At 41.1% G+C, this 18,820-nt stretch overlaps 1 protein-coding gene across 1 annotated transcript; it reads left to right on the top strand.

The window, feature by feature from the left end:
* Positions 1-2,647: 2,647 nt before the first annotated feature.
* On the top strand, positions 2,648-18,573 carry phb2b (prohibitin 2b). Its single transcript, XM_080721462.1, has 10 exons — positions 2,648-2,729; positions 7,128-7,263; positions 8,313-8,397; positions 8,933-9,012; positions 9,304-9,488; positions 11,483-11,612; positions 12,372-12,475; positions 13,170-13,247; positions 14,016-14,092; positions 17,134-18,573. The coding sequence occupies exons 1-10, from the start codon at positions 2,709-2,711 to the stop codon at positions 17,159-17,161; spliced, it is 924 nt and encodes a 307-aa protein (XP_080577588.1). The 5' UTR covers positions 2,648-2,708; the 3' UTR covers positions 17,162-18,573.
* Positions 18,574-18,820: the final 247 nt, after the last annotated feature.

Raw genomic sequence — 18,820 nt, 5'->3', positions numbered from 1 at the left:
GAGTATTTTGCTAAAATTATTCTGAGGCTATTCAATAGTTTAGGTAGGAACAGTTCAAGTGAGGAGGATGGGGTAGCATTTATACTTCTGACCTGTTATTATTCTTGTCAAATACAGGATCTATTCATCATCACTGTTAGCTATATCCTCCCGATAAGGCTCATCCCCACTGGGCCAGATAAACAGATACAAAAATATCTTTCTCCAATCAAGTGGATGGTAAGATACAGATAAAAGAAAATATCTGTCACAGATATTTTTTATCTGTGTCTTACCATCCACTTGAATGGAGAACGATATTTCTTTATCTGTTAATCTGGCACAGTGGGAATGGGCCTTTATACTGTTGGCAAAGGCTCCAGTCCAGTGCCATAGCACTTGCAGAGATTGACTGTCCCTTGCAACCTGCTTTGCTCAAGTATTGCCTTTGGAGCAGGGGGCAAGACACCTGACTGGAACATACCCGCCACTCTCTGAATTCCACCAATTCTCTTCAATTGGTCGAAGCTCAGGGCTCAGGGCAATTGGACATTGGTGTCAGCAGCCTCTTCGATGTGTGCACCTCCTCAAAATCCCTTGATGAAGGTATCATATATGACAAAGAGCATGAAAGAACTGTCCTTTGAGAAATACTCAAGCAGTCCCTGGCCTAACACATGTCAACTTCTCCTTGGTTGATCACACAGTCAGGAGTTCCTTGATGGACATAGTGAGCTTCATCTCTGGATGAAGACTTTGTATTTTTGAAGCGGTGAAAACCGCTTCCTATGAGTGGCTTTGTGTGTATCACGCCCATATATGGTAATTTTAGTCCAGAATGAACAGGCTTTTTCAAAAACAGAATGTCCGTTTAATTACCATATATGGTGATCTCAGTCCAGAATGAACAGGGTTTTTCAAAAACACAATGTATGTCACCTCATGTCCATACATGGTCACTCCAGGCCAGAATGAACAGGTTTTTCCTGTCCCGTACGTGCAAAATATCAGTCCAGAATGAATAGGCTTTTTCAAAAAGCAAAATGTGTGTCCCATGTCCATATATGGTCATTTCAGTTCAGAATGAATAGGCTTTATCTGTCCTGTACGTCCAGAATATGTGTGCGGTGTCCCTCCCGGTCAGATGAATGGATACTTTGAGGATTGGTCAAGCTTCACATGATAATTTGGCCCTCCATTCTTTATATATTCATTCAGAATATATAAAGAATGTAGAATTCAGAATATATAAAGAATGAATAGATCACAGAGTCCATAACTGTATAGATGTATAGATCACAGAGTTCATAACTCTAGAACACATAGAATAAAAGTTCACCGCTTCACTTCGAACCGAGGTTTGATTTTTAATGACTGATCCATATACCTAATATTACCTATCAAAGACAACTTGACCCTCAACATAGCCAGCCATCATCGTTATGATGCGTTTGTTGAATGCATCCTGAAGATCTGACAGCTTTGTCTTTTTCGTGTTCTGAAGCACACGGCATTAACAATAAGAACTTTGACAGAATAATCGTCCTACGTCAGATCATGCTATGGGACACATAGAAGATCTTCCTGCAGGGGCTCTGCCCTGGCATCTTCAATTGCATGCAAAATCTGAACACCCTCATTTTCTGACAGTTTGGTCCCTAAAGAAGCCAAAACAGAAAAGAAGAAAAAAAATCTATGGGAATATAGAGCCTAATAGGGCCTCGCCTCAGGAAATGGGGGAGGGGTATGAAAATTTGAACCCTGACATTTTCTGATAGTGTTGGTCCCCATAGAAGCCTAAACAGCAAACAAAATAATTTTAGCAAAAAGAAGGAAAAAAATCCTATGGGAAATTGGAATGCATAGCCGAATAGGGCCAAAACTGAAGTGACCCGCCCCCAGGAAATGAGGGAGGGGTCTGAAAATGTCAACCCTGTTATTTTCTGATAGTTTGTTCCCTATGGAAGCCAAAACAGCAAACAAAACAATTTTAGCAAAAACATCCTATGGGAAATTGGGAATGCATAGCCGAATATGGCCAAAACTGAAGTGACCCGCCCCCAGGAAATGAGGGAGGGGTCTGGAAATGTGACCCCCGTAATTTTCTGATAGTTTGGTCCCTATAGAAGCCAAAACAGCAGACAAATCAATATCAGCAAAAAATACAATGGGAAATTGGGAATATATAGCCGAATAGGGCCAAAACTGAAGTGACCCGCCCCCAGGAAATAAGGGAGGGGTCGGAAAATTTGACCCCCGTCATTTTCTGATAGTTTGGACCCTATAGAACCAAAATCTGCAGAAAAATCAATTTTGGCACAAAAATCCTACTGGAGCTGTATTTTGGACATAGCATACCACACTAAAACCTCCACCCTCTACTCTCACTTTCTGACAAATCACATTAGGCATAGGCCTACTGCTTGATAACTGATGAAGCATATTTAAAACCCTGTAATCAATGTTAGTCTGGACGGATGGAAATTTGGATGACTCCAAATTGGTATACAATATACAATTAATAAACAACTCTAATATTAGAATGTATAATACATGTATTCAAATTCTTCTCCAGAGTCAGTCTACTCTAGAGTAGAGCAGTATGTAACCCCCTAAATCTACTACATATCCCAGCGGTCTTTGCGGCACATGTGTCCTGACCATAGAGTTATAATAAGGTCTTGACAGTGACTGTAGTGTCGACCTTGGAGCTACACTGAAACTCAAGCATGGCGAGCAAAGATCCGAGCGTGAGTTTGTTGGATATCAAACAATTAATAAATCAATTAACGTCAGTTTATATCGTTGCAGGGCGTTAGGATTCTGTAGTTTACTGTACATATACTGAGCTGACACTATTATTCTGTGACTTGGTTCGGGAGAATGAGCTAACTACGTAGTTTGCTATCAAACATTAGCTAGCCTAAAATGTTAACCAGGCTCGGGCAGATTACATTACTTGATTTAGAAACGTAATCTGTTAATAACGACAAATAAGTCTATCCATATATCCATGAAAGCATTTGCAGTAACTATCAAACACAATAAATCATAGCATAACGTTAGGATTAGGCTTTCGCTACGCTAGTTTAGCCTAGCTGGTTTCTTAACTGTTAACACATAATGCTGTATCACCTTATGATAGCGAAATGAAAGGTTATAAACTTTAGACTGACTAACTGTCTGTCTATTTATGGCTTTTGTTCAGTTTAGCGTCAGAAAAATGACAAATATTGAAGAGAGTTTAACAGTTCCTTCATGCACCATTCTGCACTGCACGACCCTGACGTAACGTTATTATGTTATGTCTTAAGCCAAACATTTTAGCTGTTAATCTCATACCTATCTATCTGGGATAGTCTGTAACTTAGTTATTTCCCAATCAAAAATGTAAATTTGAGAATAAATCCAGGTAAAGAAGAAACGTTAGAGGTGGCAGGTAACTTTGACAGTTGCCACAGAAGACCACCAGATGTCACAAACGATTTGCGTTACACCAGGGTTGTGTGATGGATTGATTACTTAATTAGAAGTTTTCTTTGGAATAGTACAAGACAGTACAGTTCAGATGCACGGTCTACTAAAAGGATTTAGACCACTAGAAAGTGCAATGGCTTGTTTGCATTGGGGTCCTTTTGTACCCAATTCACTGAACTAATGACAGTTGGAGTTCAAAATCTGCAACTGAATACTGTCAGACAACAAATAGAGTTAGAGATATCATACTACAGACTTTTGTGACGTACAATGATATACAGTTGTCAAAGGACTTAAGCTTTAAAAGGATCCCTGGCTAATACGACAAATATGCCTTAATACATTATAATTGTCCTCTATAACTACAGTGTAAAATTAAAAACACCTTAAATATTTTATATCTTCTAGAAATAGCTAATCTTTCACTCAATAGGGGAAATGCATGTCGCAAGTTGATGATGTCATAAATGTCATGTGTAATTTTTATGGCATGCATGTGCAACAAAACTAAACACAAACAAAACACAAAATATTGATTTGATGCTCATATTAACCAAGTAGAAGTATTACATTTGTTTTTATTTGTACATGCATGCCATGAATTCCATAGGGATAGATCACAAATTACATTTATGACATCATCAACTTGCGACGGGCATTTCCCCTATTGAGTGAAAGATTAGCTATTTCAAGAAGAAATAAAATAATTAAGGTGTTATTATTAATTTTACATTGTATTTATAGAGGACAATTATGATGTATGAAGCCATATTTGTCGTATTAGCCATTTGTCGTATTATTATTCCCTTTAATAAACATAGATGTTATGTTGACACTGATTAATCTAAACTAAGCACAAAAAGAAAGGAAACTTGACTTCGGTCCATTATATCTCCCCTTTAATAATACCAATTTGTATTGTGTTTTATATAATTTTTATCATTGATTCGTCACCTTTCCAACGAGGTACAGCTTGCTAAGCATCAGGCATTCAAAGCATGAGCTACACAGCCAAACGTGTGGGTAGCAAGATTTTTGCCAAAATGGCCTGTAATACTGTTCTGCTGGCATTCACTCTCGCTTTGGGCTTCAAGTGCTGGCAGTTGTACAGTATGACTGGCACACACCTGTGACTGGCACCTGAGCATGGGTTCTGGTTTCTTCAAACAGCAACACTGGTGGAAAGATGCCACGTTTGTCCCTTCAGGATAGGGCCCTGAATGATGGCATTCATCTTTGTTGCTTGGAGAATTGAAGATTCTGGTCTTCTTGGGGTGCCTTGGGGCCACTTTTCGGTCTGTCTTTGACTTCACCAGTCTCACAGAACTTGGCATCTTTCCACCAGTGTTGCTGCTTGAAGAAACCACAAATTCAACAAGTTGCAGAAGCAGAACCCATGCTCAGGTGCTAGGCACACATCTATGACTGAGTCTGTCACACACATGTGACTAACACAAAACTGCCAGCACTTGAAGCCCAAAACGAGAATGAATGCAGCAGAACAGTATTACAGGCCATTTTGGCAAATTTTTGGTCTGCGCTACGCTGCTACCCACACGTTTGGCTGTGTAGCTCATACCTCGAATGCCCGATGCTTTTAGCAAGCTGTACCTCGTTGGAAAGGTGACGAATAATAAACAATACAAATTATATAAAAAAACACAATACAAATTGGTATAATCAAAGGGGAGATATAATGGACCGAAGTCAAGTTTCCTTTCTTTTTGTGCTTAGTTTATTAAACTAGAAGCGTCTAGTCGGCGACCTGGCCAACTCGGAACAATGTAAATAGGGAATGAATGCCCCGCCCTTTAATGCAAACCCCATTATACCTGTTTTCATAGGACCCGTTTTGACCATCTGTCTGCCTGTGTCCATTTATGCCCATATATGGAGATATCTGTATCTGTCTGTCTGTCTGTCGGCGTCCATTTTATGTCCATATATGGAGATCACTGCAGTTATAGTTCTGGGTCCATTTTATGCCCATATATGGAGATATCTGTCTATCTGCGTCCATTTTATGCCCATATATGGAGTATCTGTCTGTGCCTCCAACTGTGTTGCAGACACAGTGCCGGTTCCCCCTTTAATGCAAACCTCATTATACCTGTGGTCATAGGACCCGTTTTGAACATCTGTTTGCCTGTGTCCATTTATGCCCATATATGGAGATATCTGTATCTGTCTGTCTGCGTCCATTTTATGCCCATATATAGAGATCTTTGACCATCTGTTTGCCTCTGTCCATTTATGTCCATATATGGAGATATCTGTATCTGTCTGTCTGCAATCCATTTTATGCCCATATATGGGGGCATTCATTTTATGCCCATATATCATATGCCCATATATGGAGATCTCTGTATGAGTCAGCCCTTGTGCCGATACGTCCATTTATGCCCATATATCTGTGTAGCCCATATGGAGATCTGCCCATATGCCCATATATGGAGATACATAACCATGGCATTTTGTGTTGACTCATGTTGCGTACGCGATGTCAGAGCCTTTTGTGAAATGATGTCACAATGAGTCAGCGCTTGCGCCGATTTCCTCCGGAACAGCCTGATGTCAACAATCAGCTCCGCATAAGGAGATTCCGAACCTTTTTTCTGCCGTTTCGGAAAAAAACGCGCGTCGGGTCGATTTCCTCCGGAACAGCCTCCGAACGTTTTGCGCCGTGAGTCAGCAGAAGTGATGTCAGATTGCCCATATGCCCTGCCCATATGCCCATATATGTCACAATGAGTCAGCGCTTGCGCCGATTTCCTCCGGAACAGCCTGATGTCAACAATCAGCTCCGCATAAGGAGATTCCGAACCTTTTTTCTGCCGTTTCGGAAAAAACGCGCGTCGGGTCGATTTCCTCCGGAACAGCCTCCGAACGTTTTGCGCCGTGAGTCAGCAGAAGTGATGTCAGATTGCCCATATGCCCTGCCCATATGCCCATATATGTAGCCCATATGGAGATCTGCCCATATATGGAGATCTCTGTATGAGTCAGCCCTTGTGCCGATACGTCCATTTATGCCCATATATCTGTGTCCCCTTTATGCCCATATGAGTCAGCAGTGCCCATATGCCCATATGCCCATATATGTAGCCCATATGGAGATCTGCCCATATGCCCATATATGGAGATACATAACAGCCTTTTATGAAATGATGTCACAATGAGTCAGCGCTTGCGCCGATTTCCTCCGGAACAGCCTGATGTCAACAATCTGCCCATATGAGTCAGCAGTGCCCATATGCCCATATATGTAGCCCATATGGAGATCTGCCCATATGCCCATATATGGAGATACATAACCATGGCATTTTGTGTTGACTCATGTTGCGTACGCTATGTCAGAGCCTTTTATGAAATGATGTCACAATGAGTCAGCGCTTGCGCCGATTTCCTCCGGAACAGCCTGATGTCAACAATCAACAATCAGCTCCGCATAAGGAGATTCCGAACGTTTTGCGCCGTTTCGGAAAAAAACGCGCGTCGGGTCGAGGCCGGGCACTGCACTCCGCGCCGCGGCGGAGAACGTGCGTGCCGAATCTGAAGCCGGTGGGACGAACGGTTCTCGAGATACGCGGATTACATACACGCAGACAGACAGACAGACAGACACGCAGAGACTTCTCGCATTTATAGATAGATGTTTGTCTTTTCTCTAGCGGGTTCTCCAGCATCTGAGGGATCTGGCTGGTAGGATGTCATCCTCAGGGGGTGGCAGAGGTGCAGGATTGGGGCTAAAGCTTCTGATTGGAGCTGGAGCTTTGGCCTATGGCGTTAAAGAAGCCACCTACACAGGTAAGCGCACGCACGCACGCACGCACACACGCGCACACACACACACACACACACACACCTACACACACACACGCGCACGCACACACACACACACACACACACACACACAGTGAACACATTTTTCTCTGTCCTTTAACTACAGCACAGTCACTATTATGGCCATTTCCTTCTCCTATCTTGTAATACCTGCCTGTCTTGCTTCTCTCTTAATCTTTACTCCCCTAATTTATATTTTGGTAGAACATCTTCCTCTAGGTGGAAAAGTTAATTAGCTACTATTACATCATCATCCTTTGGCTAATTCCCAAAGGGTCGCCACAGTCGATCAACCTGTTTTCCATAATGCTTCTGTTCTCTACGTCTTCCTCGGTCACTCCATTCCCTTGTGTGGACTCTCGCTGCATCCATAAACCTCCTCTTTGGACCTCCTCTTCTACTTTTGCTTGGCAACTACATCTTCAGCATCCTTCTGCCAATGACCCCTTCATCTAATGTAGTAATTTCTGATCTTGTCCTTCCTTATCTCTCCTAATGAGAATCGTAGCATCCTCAATTCTGCCACCTCCAGCTCTGCCTCCTATCCTTTTGTCAGTGCCACCATTTCAAACAGCGTGGCTGGTCTCACTACCGTGAGATGTATATACCGTCTTTTACATCTTCCCTCTCACTGGTACCTTTCTGTCACAAATCACTCCTCGCTCGCACTTTGCTCCATCCGTTCCACCCTGCTTGCACTCTTTTCTTCATATTTCTTCCCACTCTCCATTAATGTGGATAATTGAACCCAAGCATAACTTAACCTCAGTCACATAACCTATCCTCAGTCACTGTTCCACTGTCCTCTCTCGTTTAGGCACACATATTTTGGTTTACTCCTGCTAATTCTTCTCTCAACAAATATGCCGACAACAGACTGTTATTACATTTATGTTGATAATGTATTATTAATTCTTGATTTCTATGACAGAAACCGTGTACATCCTCATATATAAGCTGTATTCCATTAATTCATTCTATACCTGTGTGTGTTCATGTGACGGTGTCTCTAGTGGAGGGAGGTCAAAGAGCCATCATCTTCAACAGGATTGGAGGGATGCAGATGGACACTGTACTGGCTGAAGGGCTGCACTTCAGGTACTACTGCTGTGATTTATTTATCTCCTGCCTTACATAATCGTCTAATCGTGATTATTTGACATAATCGTGATTATTTTTCATAATCGTCATAATCGTTTCCATGTTGAAAAATCTTCATATATATTTTTAAAAGTAAATAATAGTGGAAATAGCAGATCTACAAGCTCACGATGCGACGCGTTGTGTGCTTGTAGATCGTCTATTTCCACTATCAATGTTCTTTTTTAAGTATAAAGTTGTCAAATGTGTCAGTAATTTCTTTGTATATTTAGGCTATGTGTCATATCTACCATGTGCAACTTAAAAGCCTAAAAGCCAAACAGAAATGTAATTGTCAATGACAAAAACACAATTAAATCGTTAATCGCAATTATTTGAGTGACAAATAATCGTCATGTAAAATGTCATAATCGTGACAGCCCTAACTACTGCTGTGATTTATTTATCTCCTGGCTAAACTTCTAGTATTGGTATCAGTACATGATTTTGGCAATATGATCTGAAGGCTTTGATGACTGACTCTTTGTTGTAGGATTCCATGGTTCCAGTACCCCATCATCTATGACATCAGAGCCAAACCCAGGAAGATATCTTCTCTGACAGGCAGTAAAGGTAATGGACACACACACACACCACGAATTTCATCCGAAAGTAAAACAATTGCACTGCTGCTGAGAAATCAAGAGAGTCCTCAAAGTGTCACTGAGTAACACATTGCTGTAACTCACGCCGACCAAATCTGCAGCACATATTTGACGGGATGAGCCTTTTTCCTGTTGCAGAATTTGTATTTACCATTGAAACATTCTAAATCAGTGGCAGCAATTGACATTTCTATTAGGAGATGGAAGATGATGAGGAGAACATGACTCTTACTTTTTCATGGTGTGTCTCTTTTTGTAGACCTGCAGATGGTGAACATAGCAGTGCGTGTGTTGTCCAGGCCCTTGGCCTCCAACCTGCCAATTATGTATCAGCAGCTGGGGAAGGATTACGATGAGAGAGTTCTGCCGTCCATTGTCAATGAAGTTCTCAAATCTGTGGTCGCCAAATTCAATGCCTCTCAACTCATCACACAAAGAGCTCAGGTATTATCACGTTTACTGCTATGTTTATGCATTATGACTTACAGTATGAGTATGCTTTTATGAGTTCTAACTGTAAGATACACAGATTGATAAATGGACAGTAGCAGTGATTTACCGTACACATATTTGACCTTTTTGATGTTGAATTCTTGCATTCCATCCTTTGCTTACCTATTGTACAATAATTGTGCGTGGTCACATGATTTTAGAAATATTTTTTCACATCCCACTGATGAGTGCTGCCCACAGAGGAGAGTGGAGGGAGGGTTAAGTGTCTTGCTCAGGGACACTTCGACGCATTGAAATCGTACCTGGGCCCTCCAGAGTCCTAGGCAGGCTCACTAACCATTCAGCTATGGCTGCCGATATGTATACACCTGTACCTCTGTATGTGTCTGTCATTCAGACTTGAATTATGATGATGTTTGAATCCAGTTAGAGTGAAACTATTAATTATTTTGTTTTACTTTATTTTTAATTAATAGAACCTTTTTTTTTTTTTTATCAAATCCTTGTTATGCCTCCGTTGACTGGAGGCATTGTTTTCGGGTTGTGCATCCAGTCCACCCACCTGCCTGTCACAACCTTGTGAATGTCTCAGGAACCCCTTCAGGGAATGTCATGACATTTGGCACAAATTGTCCACTTGCACTCAATGATGAACTTAGAAGTAGGTGGTCATGGTCACTTGACCTTTGACCAAGGTCACTTGACCTTTGACCATCTTACTCTCGTGAAAGCAATATCTCACCTTGAGGGAATTTCATGACATTTGTCACAACGTCCAATTAGATTCGAGGATGAACTGAATAAAAGTAGCTGGTTATTGTGACACAAAACACGTTCAGAAAATTCCTTCACTACATGTACTGTGTCATCTGTCAACTGGTTGGCAGAGGCATATAAGCGCATAATAGTTCTCAAATTCTGCCCGAACCCAACAGACCCAACGTTTTTGGGCCGGGGCCAAAATCTATGCTAATTAGTCGGGCTGGACCGAGCCTTGGGTTCTTTGGATAAAAAAACGAAAAGAAATCTATTGCCCCCAAAAAAGAAATTTCAATTGCCTCTAATAGTAGTAAGGCAGACGGAAATGGCAGTAGATTTGTTGGATGCAGCTCAAAGAACCAAACTTCCTAGCTCGTGTTTTTAAAGAAAAACGACGGCGAAAACGCAATTGAACTCAATCTCCGAAAATGTCAGTCTTAAAGCTGTTTTGTCAATTATCTCTGATCTGAGCAGATAGGACCTTCCGTTCCAAAGCTTGTTGGATGTGTGACTTAGAGGACATTAAGCGCATAATGATACCTTTTTGGGGTTTTTTCGGGTTGTCATGAATGGTAATTGTTCGGGCCGGGAGGGCCCAGTTGGGCTGGGCCTTCTTTTTCAGGCCCATTGAGAACACATTTTTGCTTCTATTCTTTTTTTTTTTTTATTGGTTTTGTCTGATTAGATGTTGCAGTCCTGTTAGATCTATTAGAAATAAGTAATAATAATCAGACACACAAAATAAATCTCCCCATTATGTTAGGCTGTGATGTGAGACTGAAAACAAAGTGTTGTTTCTCTTGCAGTTTTTCAGCATAATGTTGGACAGACTGTTGCGTTTATATAAGCTTACATTTCAATTACAAACCATATGCACTCTTATAACTTATTTATAACATTTTATCATCTATTAAATAAATGTATGTGATTAAGGGCCGATTCATACTCCACTTTTAGAGCCGAATTTATTTTGGTTCGGCTCTATCCAAACTACAATATGACGTCATTCAGAGGTTTGGGGGGGCAGGTCCCGTCATTAATTCGGCTGTTCGGTGCCACAGATTTTGTGACTCATGTATGCATCGGCCCTAACTGTTGCAGCTTTCTGCTCTCCATAAACTCTTTCAATGTCTCCTACTGTATTGTCTAACTAAATAGAAATATCCACAAAGTAATCTTCAAAAGATTTCCTGCAGAATGTCTTTATATTTATCTCTGTGTCCTAGGTGTCATTGTTGGTACGAAGGGAGCTGTTTGAGAGAGCAAAAGACTTCAACATCATCCTGGATGACGTGTCTATCACCGAGCTCAGCTTCAGTGGTCAATATACTGCAGCTGTGGAGGCTAAACAAGTCGGTAAGGATTTGCACTTGAAATATAATTTCTTCTCTGTCGGGTGGAAAAACAGTCACTTATCAGGATTCAAATGAAAAAATTGATTGCAGATCTGCTTCTTTTGATGTGACACTGTAGTTAGTGTAGTATGATGAAGTAGGGCAGGGGTCTTCAACATTTTAAGGCTAAGGACCCCTTAGTTGAGAGAGAGAGAGAGAGAGATGAAGCAACCCTTTTCATAGATTCCATATAGTTTCACTGTTTGACAGCACAATCATCAGTGTATTTAAGATTCATGTCAATTTGTGTATTCAGATATTTAACCACTTGAACCGTCAATACTTAATAAACTTGACCTTTTACTCTGTACTTAGTCTGCTCTTTTTCCCCACTACACCAAACCTCTTTGCCGAAAATAGCCGATCTACAAGCTCAGAACGCTGTTGTGAGCTTGTAGATCTTTTATTTTTGGCTAAAGATCTTATAATATGGACACTAGGGTTCAAGTGGTTAATATAGAAAAGGAGAAAGAAGGTTTCCTATCACACAAAGATTTGGGGGACCCCCTGTAGTAACTCTGCAGACCCCCTAGGGGTCCCGGACCCCCTGTTGAAGACCCCTGAAGTAGGGCATTAATTTACGACAAAACGCAAAAGGGGTTTCTGCCCGATTTCTCTTTGTCCTCTGTCCCACCTAGACGGCTGATCAGCCTACACTCATTGGTCAATGGTCATGTACACCAGAACAATGAGATTGTGCCTTCTCTCTGTGTGTGTGTAGCCCAACAGGAGGCCCAGAGAGCCTTCTTCTACGTAGAAAAGGCCCTACAGGACCAGAGACAGAAGATCATCCAGGCAGAGGGAGAGGCTGAGGCTGCAAAAATGGTAACCACCAGACTAAACTGGCTTTATATTCTAGTTCTGTGTGTCTTTGATTAGACAATAGGCATATTTAAAGTGCTGGGTAGGTGCCCTACATTTACACCCCAAATTGTTACATCATTCACATTACAAAACTTGGCATTGAAAACAATACAAAATGATAATTCTGTCAATGTCTACTCACCTTCATGCTAGTGGACAGATACATTTATATGTATTTTATTTCCGCAAAAGGGTAAAATATGAGCATACAATTGGTCCATTGAGCTGGTGCAGCATAATCTGAAGTTAAGCGATGGCAGTCATGGCACCAAATCAATAACCACTGCCAGCTATCTTTCGTTTTTCAGAAAATGTATCGCTGTAAAAAAGAACAGGAAAAAAAGCCATACGTGTGCACTGCATTTCATTATTATCGACTATGTGGACTTTATGTATGGAGTAATTTTATGTTGGTGATTTCTGTAACTGGTCAACCTGTCTTCAGTATTTATTTTGAACTATTTCTTTAAAAGGCTAAATACCACTAATATGCTAAACCTTTTAACCACTTAACAGAAAATGTAAATTTCGAAAACAAGCTATTTTTGATATGCAGTTTAAATCACCATGATGCCAAGTTTACTCATTGTGCACGATGAGAAATGTGTGTTATGTACAGTATTTTGTAATACCTACTTTTGGGTGTCTTTTGTAGTTGGGCCAAGCAGTGACTAAGAACCCAGGTTATCTGAAGCTGAGGCGGATCCGAGCTGCACAGAACATTGCTAAGACGGTCAGTAGTACTTACTCTCTTATTGTCACTGTTGGGTGGAAACCTTGTATGTCCAAAACCGTTACTTTTCAGGAAATGTGGGTGAAAAATAGTACCTGTTAGAGCAACACACTCTGTACGTAGGCTATATTCACTAGTTTTGCAACACGATCAAGTATAAAATAGGGCATTCATTTATGAAAAATAAAGAAGCTCCTCGGGCCTAGCCTGTGTCGGTCACCATGAGGCTGACTGGAAAGATTTGGGGGTGTCTTCCTTGGCCCTTGAAAATACAGCACTTGGCAACGTATCTGCTCCACCATGTGAAGGAGCAAACTATCTATACGTACGCTACTACGTACATGAATATAAAAAGCTAGATGCCTCATCCGCCGCTGCAGTTCATTGGAGAGACGTGCAACAACTGAAGGCCGGATGTCCGGGAGTGCCGGAGACTACGCTGCCAGTCAAAGTGACTACTGGCCAATCACAGCGTGTCTTTTCCGGGACTTATCAATTTAATTCAACATAGCTTTATTGGCACGTCTCCATCCAGTTCCGATGATGCGCGGCTCAGCTTTTCTTAGAGGCTGTGTACACAAAGACTGAAAGACTCTGAAATGCCCTGGCCACCAATTAAAAGCAAACATAGAAACCATCATTGAAGTTGAGGTTAACTTGCTCATTTTGCACCGTGACCTTGCACTCATTGTCTATTGTTGGCTCTTAATATTGTTTATTTCTATGCTTTTTTGTTTTATATTTATTTTTGTGTCTTGTTATTTCCAGGTAGCACAATCACAGAACAAGGTTTATCTTAATGCGGACAGTTTGGTTCTCAATCTGCAAGATGAGTCATTTAACAGGTAGGTTTATATTTGCTTCCACACGCACGCACACACGCGCACACACACACACACACACACACACACCCACACACACACACACACACACACACACACACACACACAAAGGTCAAGCCACAAGGACACATACTACATGTGTATGTCACTGCTCAGAGTTTATTACTGGTGCTACTAAATAATAGTAATTAGCATGGTAGTTTTGTGTAGCAAGTGATAAGAGATCTCTGCCTACTGGGGAAATCAAAATTCAATGAATAGGCTTGATTGGTGGAGAAAACCAGTGCTAAAAGTTTTTTCCCTTTTAAAATACAAAATAACTAAAGCTGTCAATCGATTAAAATATTTAATCAGATTAATCAACGTGATTGTCTGTAGTTAATCGCGATTAATCGCATATTTTGTATCTGTAAAATCTACCTTAATCGGACATTAATAGTCTTATCAACATTGCTTTATGCAAATGTAACATATTTATTATTATTATCTATCTATAAATGCGAGAAGTCTCTGCGTGTGTGTTTGTAATCCGCGTATCTCGAGAACCGTTCGTCCCACTGGCTTCAGATTCGGCACGCGCGTTCCCCGCCGCGGCATGGAGTGCAGTGCCGGGCCTCGACCCGACCCGACGTGCGGTTTTCCCTAACCGGCGCGAAACGTTCGGAATCTCCTTATGCGGAAATAGGCGCAAAATCGGCACAAGCGCTGACTCATTGTGACATCACTGCAGTGCCGGGCGCAAGCGCTGAGTCATTGTGACATCACTGCAGGCAGATACAGGGGCCTAGCCTCGACCCGACAGACTGAGATCTCCATATATGGGCATATGGGCAGATACAGAGATCTCCATATATGGGCAATACAGGGGCCTTGCCTCGACCCTACAGATATCTCCGTATATGGGCATAAAAGGGACACAGACAGATATATCTCCGTATATGGGCATAAAAGGGACACAGACAGATATATGGGCATAAAAGGGACACAGACTGAGATCTCCATGACAGATATCTCCGTATATGGGCATAAAAGGGACACAGACTGATACAGAGAATGGGCATATGGGCAGATACAGAGATCTCCATATATGGGCATATGGGCATAAAATGGACGCAGATATATGGGCATAAAAGGGACACAGACTGAGATCTCCATATATGGGCATATGGGCAGATACAGAGATCTCCATATATGGGCATATGGGCATAAAAGATGGACACAGATAGAGTATATGGGCATAAAAGGGACACAGACAGATACAGAGATCTCCATATAATGGGGTTTGCATTAAAGGGTGGGGCATTCATTCCCTATTTACATCGTTCCCGAGTTGGCCAGGTCGCAAACTCCATATATGGGCATAAATGGGCACAGGCAAACAGATGGTGAAACCAGGTCCTAGAGAGATCTCCATATATGGGCAGAAAATGGACGTAGACAGACATATCTCTCCATATATGGGCATAAATGGACACACGCAAACAGATGGTCAAAACGGATCCTATGACAACAGGTATAATGGGGTTTGCATTAAAGGGCGGGGCATTCATTCCCTATTTACATTGTTCCCGAGTTGGCCAGGTCGCCGACTAGACGCTCGGCCGCCCGAAGGGCGGCCGAGCTTCTAGTAATAAATAATGACAGATACTGTCCAGAATCTTCAAGTAGGCCTAACAAACATATAACAACTTGAGAAAATATCTGCTTCCATTAGGACAGATTTAATGGTGAAAGGACCACCATCTGCCAATAGATTTAGGTGAGGTGCTGGATGCCTGAAAAAGGTCTATGACCTAAAGCCTGCACTTTATTTAACTGAAAATAAAGAACTTGATTTTGCAAAGTTTTGAGTGTGCTGAGGCTCCCTTAAGGACAGATTTAAAAATAAACTTTTATACTTGGCATTTAATCACTCAAACCCCAGCATCCCTATTCTGTGGGGACATTAACCAAAAATTGTCGATCTACAAGCTCACCACAAGATGCGTTGTGAGCTTGTAGATCGGCTATTTTTGGTGAAGAGAGTTGTGTATGGAAAAATAATTCAAGTACAGTTCAACTCAGCCTGAGTTGCACTCGGTGCCATGCTGTGATCTTGTATATCCGCTATGAGTTGCACTGTACTTGAACTTCGTAAGTAAAACACTCTGGTGCCTCGTTGGAGGATATTTGTGGCACAATAGGCATATGCCAAGTTCCCCGGCCGCTGCGATCTGTTTTTCGTGCACTGTCGGCGCTGACTATATTTATTATTTTTCAATGACGGCAGAGCCGCGGAATAAGACAAGCACAGACACGTTTCAGGGCTACGTTTTCATTAGCCTGAAACATGACGGTTGCGAGTCCATATGACACGACCGTCATGCGCCCAGTCTCCAGTGAGCCCAACTGTGGTTGTCTTGTCTACTGCTTGTCTTGTCTGTCTGTCTCATTGTACAAGCCCTGCTGTATGCCTGCTGTAGCCGCTAGCCGCATCTCGCACTGTTGTCAGTGCTGCTCGGTGCATTCGCTTCCTGATTCTCTATCCCTAAACTGCGGAGTGCACACAGGCTTAAAAAAGTTAACTGCTTTAAAAGGATTTTGCGTTAACTCATTAATAAAGCGTTAACTTTGACAGGCTTAAAAATAACACAATACAACAAAACAAACCTTAACAGTACTGGGGGGGGGGGGGAGGAGAGAGAATAGATTTATAAACATGAAATGTGCTGTATATTAAAATGTAATTATGATTGAATAAATAATTATTGCTGTTGGTGAGTTCACATGAAAGAAAAGGGTAACAAACTTACGCCCACTGCTTTGAAAACCAAACCGTCCCAAAATAAAGGACTTTCCTAAGTCTTTGCATGCTGTTTGTTACTATTGTTATTTATTACTTTTTTCAATTTGTCGTTTATCCAGTCTTCTCCCATTCATTGACATTAGATGTCAGACTTAGCAGATGTATCAGTAGATAGAGCGCTCTGATTGTCTGCCTACGTGAGACTGTAAGTATGGCAACTGGTTTAAAGTTTCTGTTCCCATTTCTTTCCTTTTTGTAGTAGCCTGTCACTGGGCCTGAAAAAGTGATGAAAGGAGACGTAGGGAGAAGAGGAGAAAAGCATCGTTAAAGCTGGAGGAGAAAGAGGCAGTAGCATTGTTCTTGTCATCAATTTGAATTTGACATTTATGCAAAACTATGTCAGACGTGTACATGGAATGTGACCTTGGAGAATTGTGAGTGTACGTGCGTATCATAACAGAACTGGATAAATAAATCAAATCAAATGTACATAATCTTACATTCTATAATAAAGCTGTAGATTTGACAGTGTGTGTGAAGTAACAATTTACACAGTAGCCTATTTGAACATATTTCCACAGGTTTATTTTTCACCAATACAATTACTTTCACACCCAATGAAGCCTTGAATTCATGGGAATTTCTTTCTTTTTTGACGCATTCTCATGTCAATAATTTGCTGACCGGCAGAGTCTAGTAGGAGACTTGCAGAGTCTGGTAGGAGACTCTGCAGAGACATTGGCGTCTTTCCACCGGTCATAAAATGATTGGCTCAGGAATGCGAAAAAAATAAATAAAACGTCTCCATGAATTCAAGGCTTCATGGGGTGTGTAATTGATAGAAAATAAGTTGTTTATTGTGTGAACTACTCCTTTAATGCCATACCCTCCTCAACGGTACTGAAATCTTCGGGAATCATCTCGAGGTCATGGACTTGCTAGCACTACTCGCCAGAACTACCAATGGTACTACAGCTTTCAAATATATGTTACTGGACCCAAACAAAATCTAGGGACTATACTTCTTTCTCCTTTTGGCATTTTTAGTCTGTGAGCTTTCATAAAGGAAAAAGACAAATTAACAAGCCATTGAGGTCACAATGCACAATAAAACAAATTGCGCACTCGTAACAATGAAAGCATGCCGCTCTCACCATTCTTGGGACAGTATGCCTAGTGTCGCTTTTAACAATGATGTTTTAGCATTGGATGTGCATGTTTTATGTGGTTGGATTCTTCACACAGTGAGCTCTATAGTTCTTAGACATTCTACATCTACACAGTATGTTGCCAACCTCTTAAACACATTTCTCAATGCCATGTTTCAGAAACAAAGAAAATACCATATATACAGCAGAATAAGAATTTACATTTCCGACATTTACCAGATGCCCTCATCCTGATCAATTTACAATTGTCCATGTTCAGAGTAAGTTCCATGAACACTTAAAGAAATCGATGCCTGAGAAAATGTCTGAAGATTTTGTTTGGGAAAGGGTATTGGAGTTACCACTGCAGTTATCGTAAATTATTTGAATGACTGAATGCTTGCTGATTGAAGGTTCTGTGCTGTTAATTTTCTGTGCCGTAGATTGTCTCTAAGGCTGTGCTGTCTGAGCTACTATTGGCCATTCTAGTCTTCTGGTTGGAGTTTATCTAATAACATTCATCTGCTTGACATAAACAGACTTTTTTTTTATTCCAACATCTCATACTTTGTCTTTCTTTAAGTGTGTGTTCTGCCTTTTTTGGGGTTGGTTGTGGGGTGGTGTAGTGTTTTCAAATACAACTACAACGTTAGTATTTCTCTATTACTAACTTAAATGCCAATTATTCCTTAATCCAAAATCGCAAATGTAATTACATGTGTCTCTTTTGTCAGAAATATATTACTACAGCTATTGAACTGAATTGGAAGTTTGGTGTTAAAACTAATTTTCGGTAAC

Source organism: Nannobrachium achirus (genome assembly GCF_963921795.1).
Source record: "Nannobrachium achirus genome assembly, chromosome: 1".
Taxonomy (NCBI): domain Eukaryota; kingdom Metazoa; phylum Chordata; class Actinopteri; order Myctophiformes; family Myctophidae; genus Nannobrachium; species Nannobrachium achirus.
The sequence above is the reverse complement of the archived record's forward strand: the minus strand, read 5'-3'. Positions and strand labels throughout refer to the sequence as shown.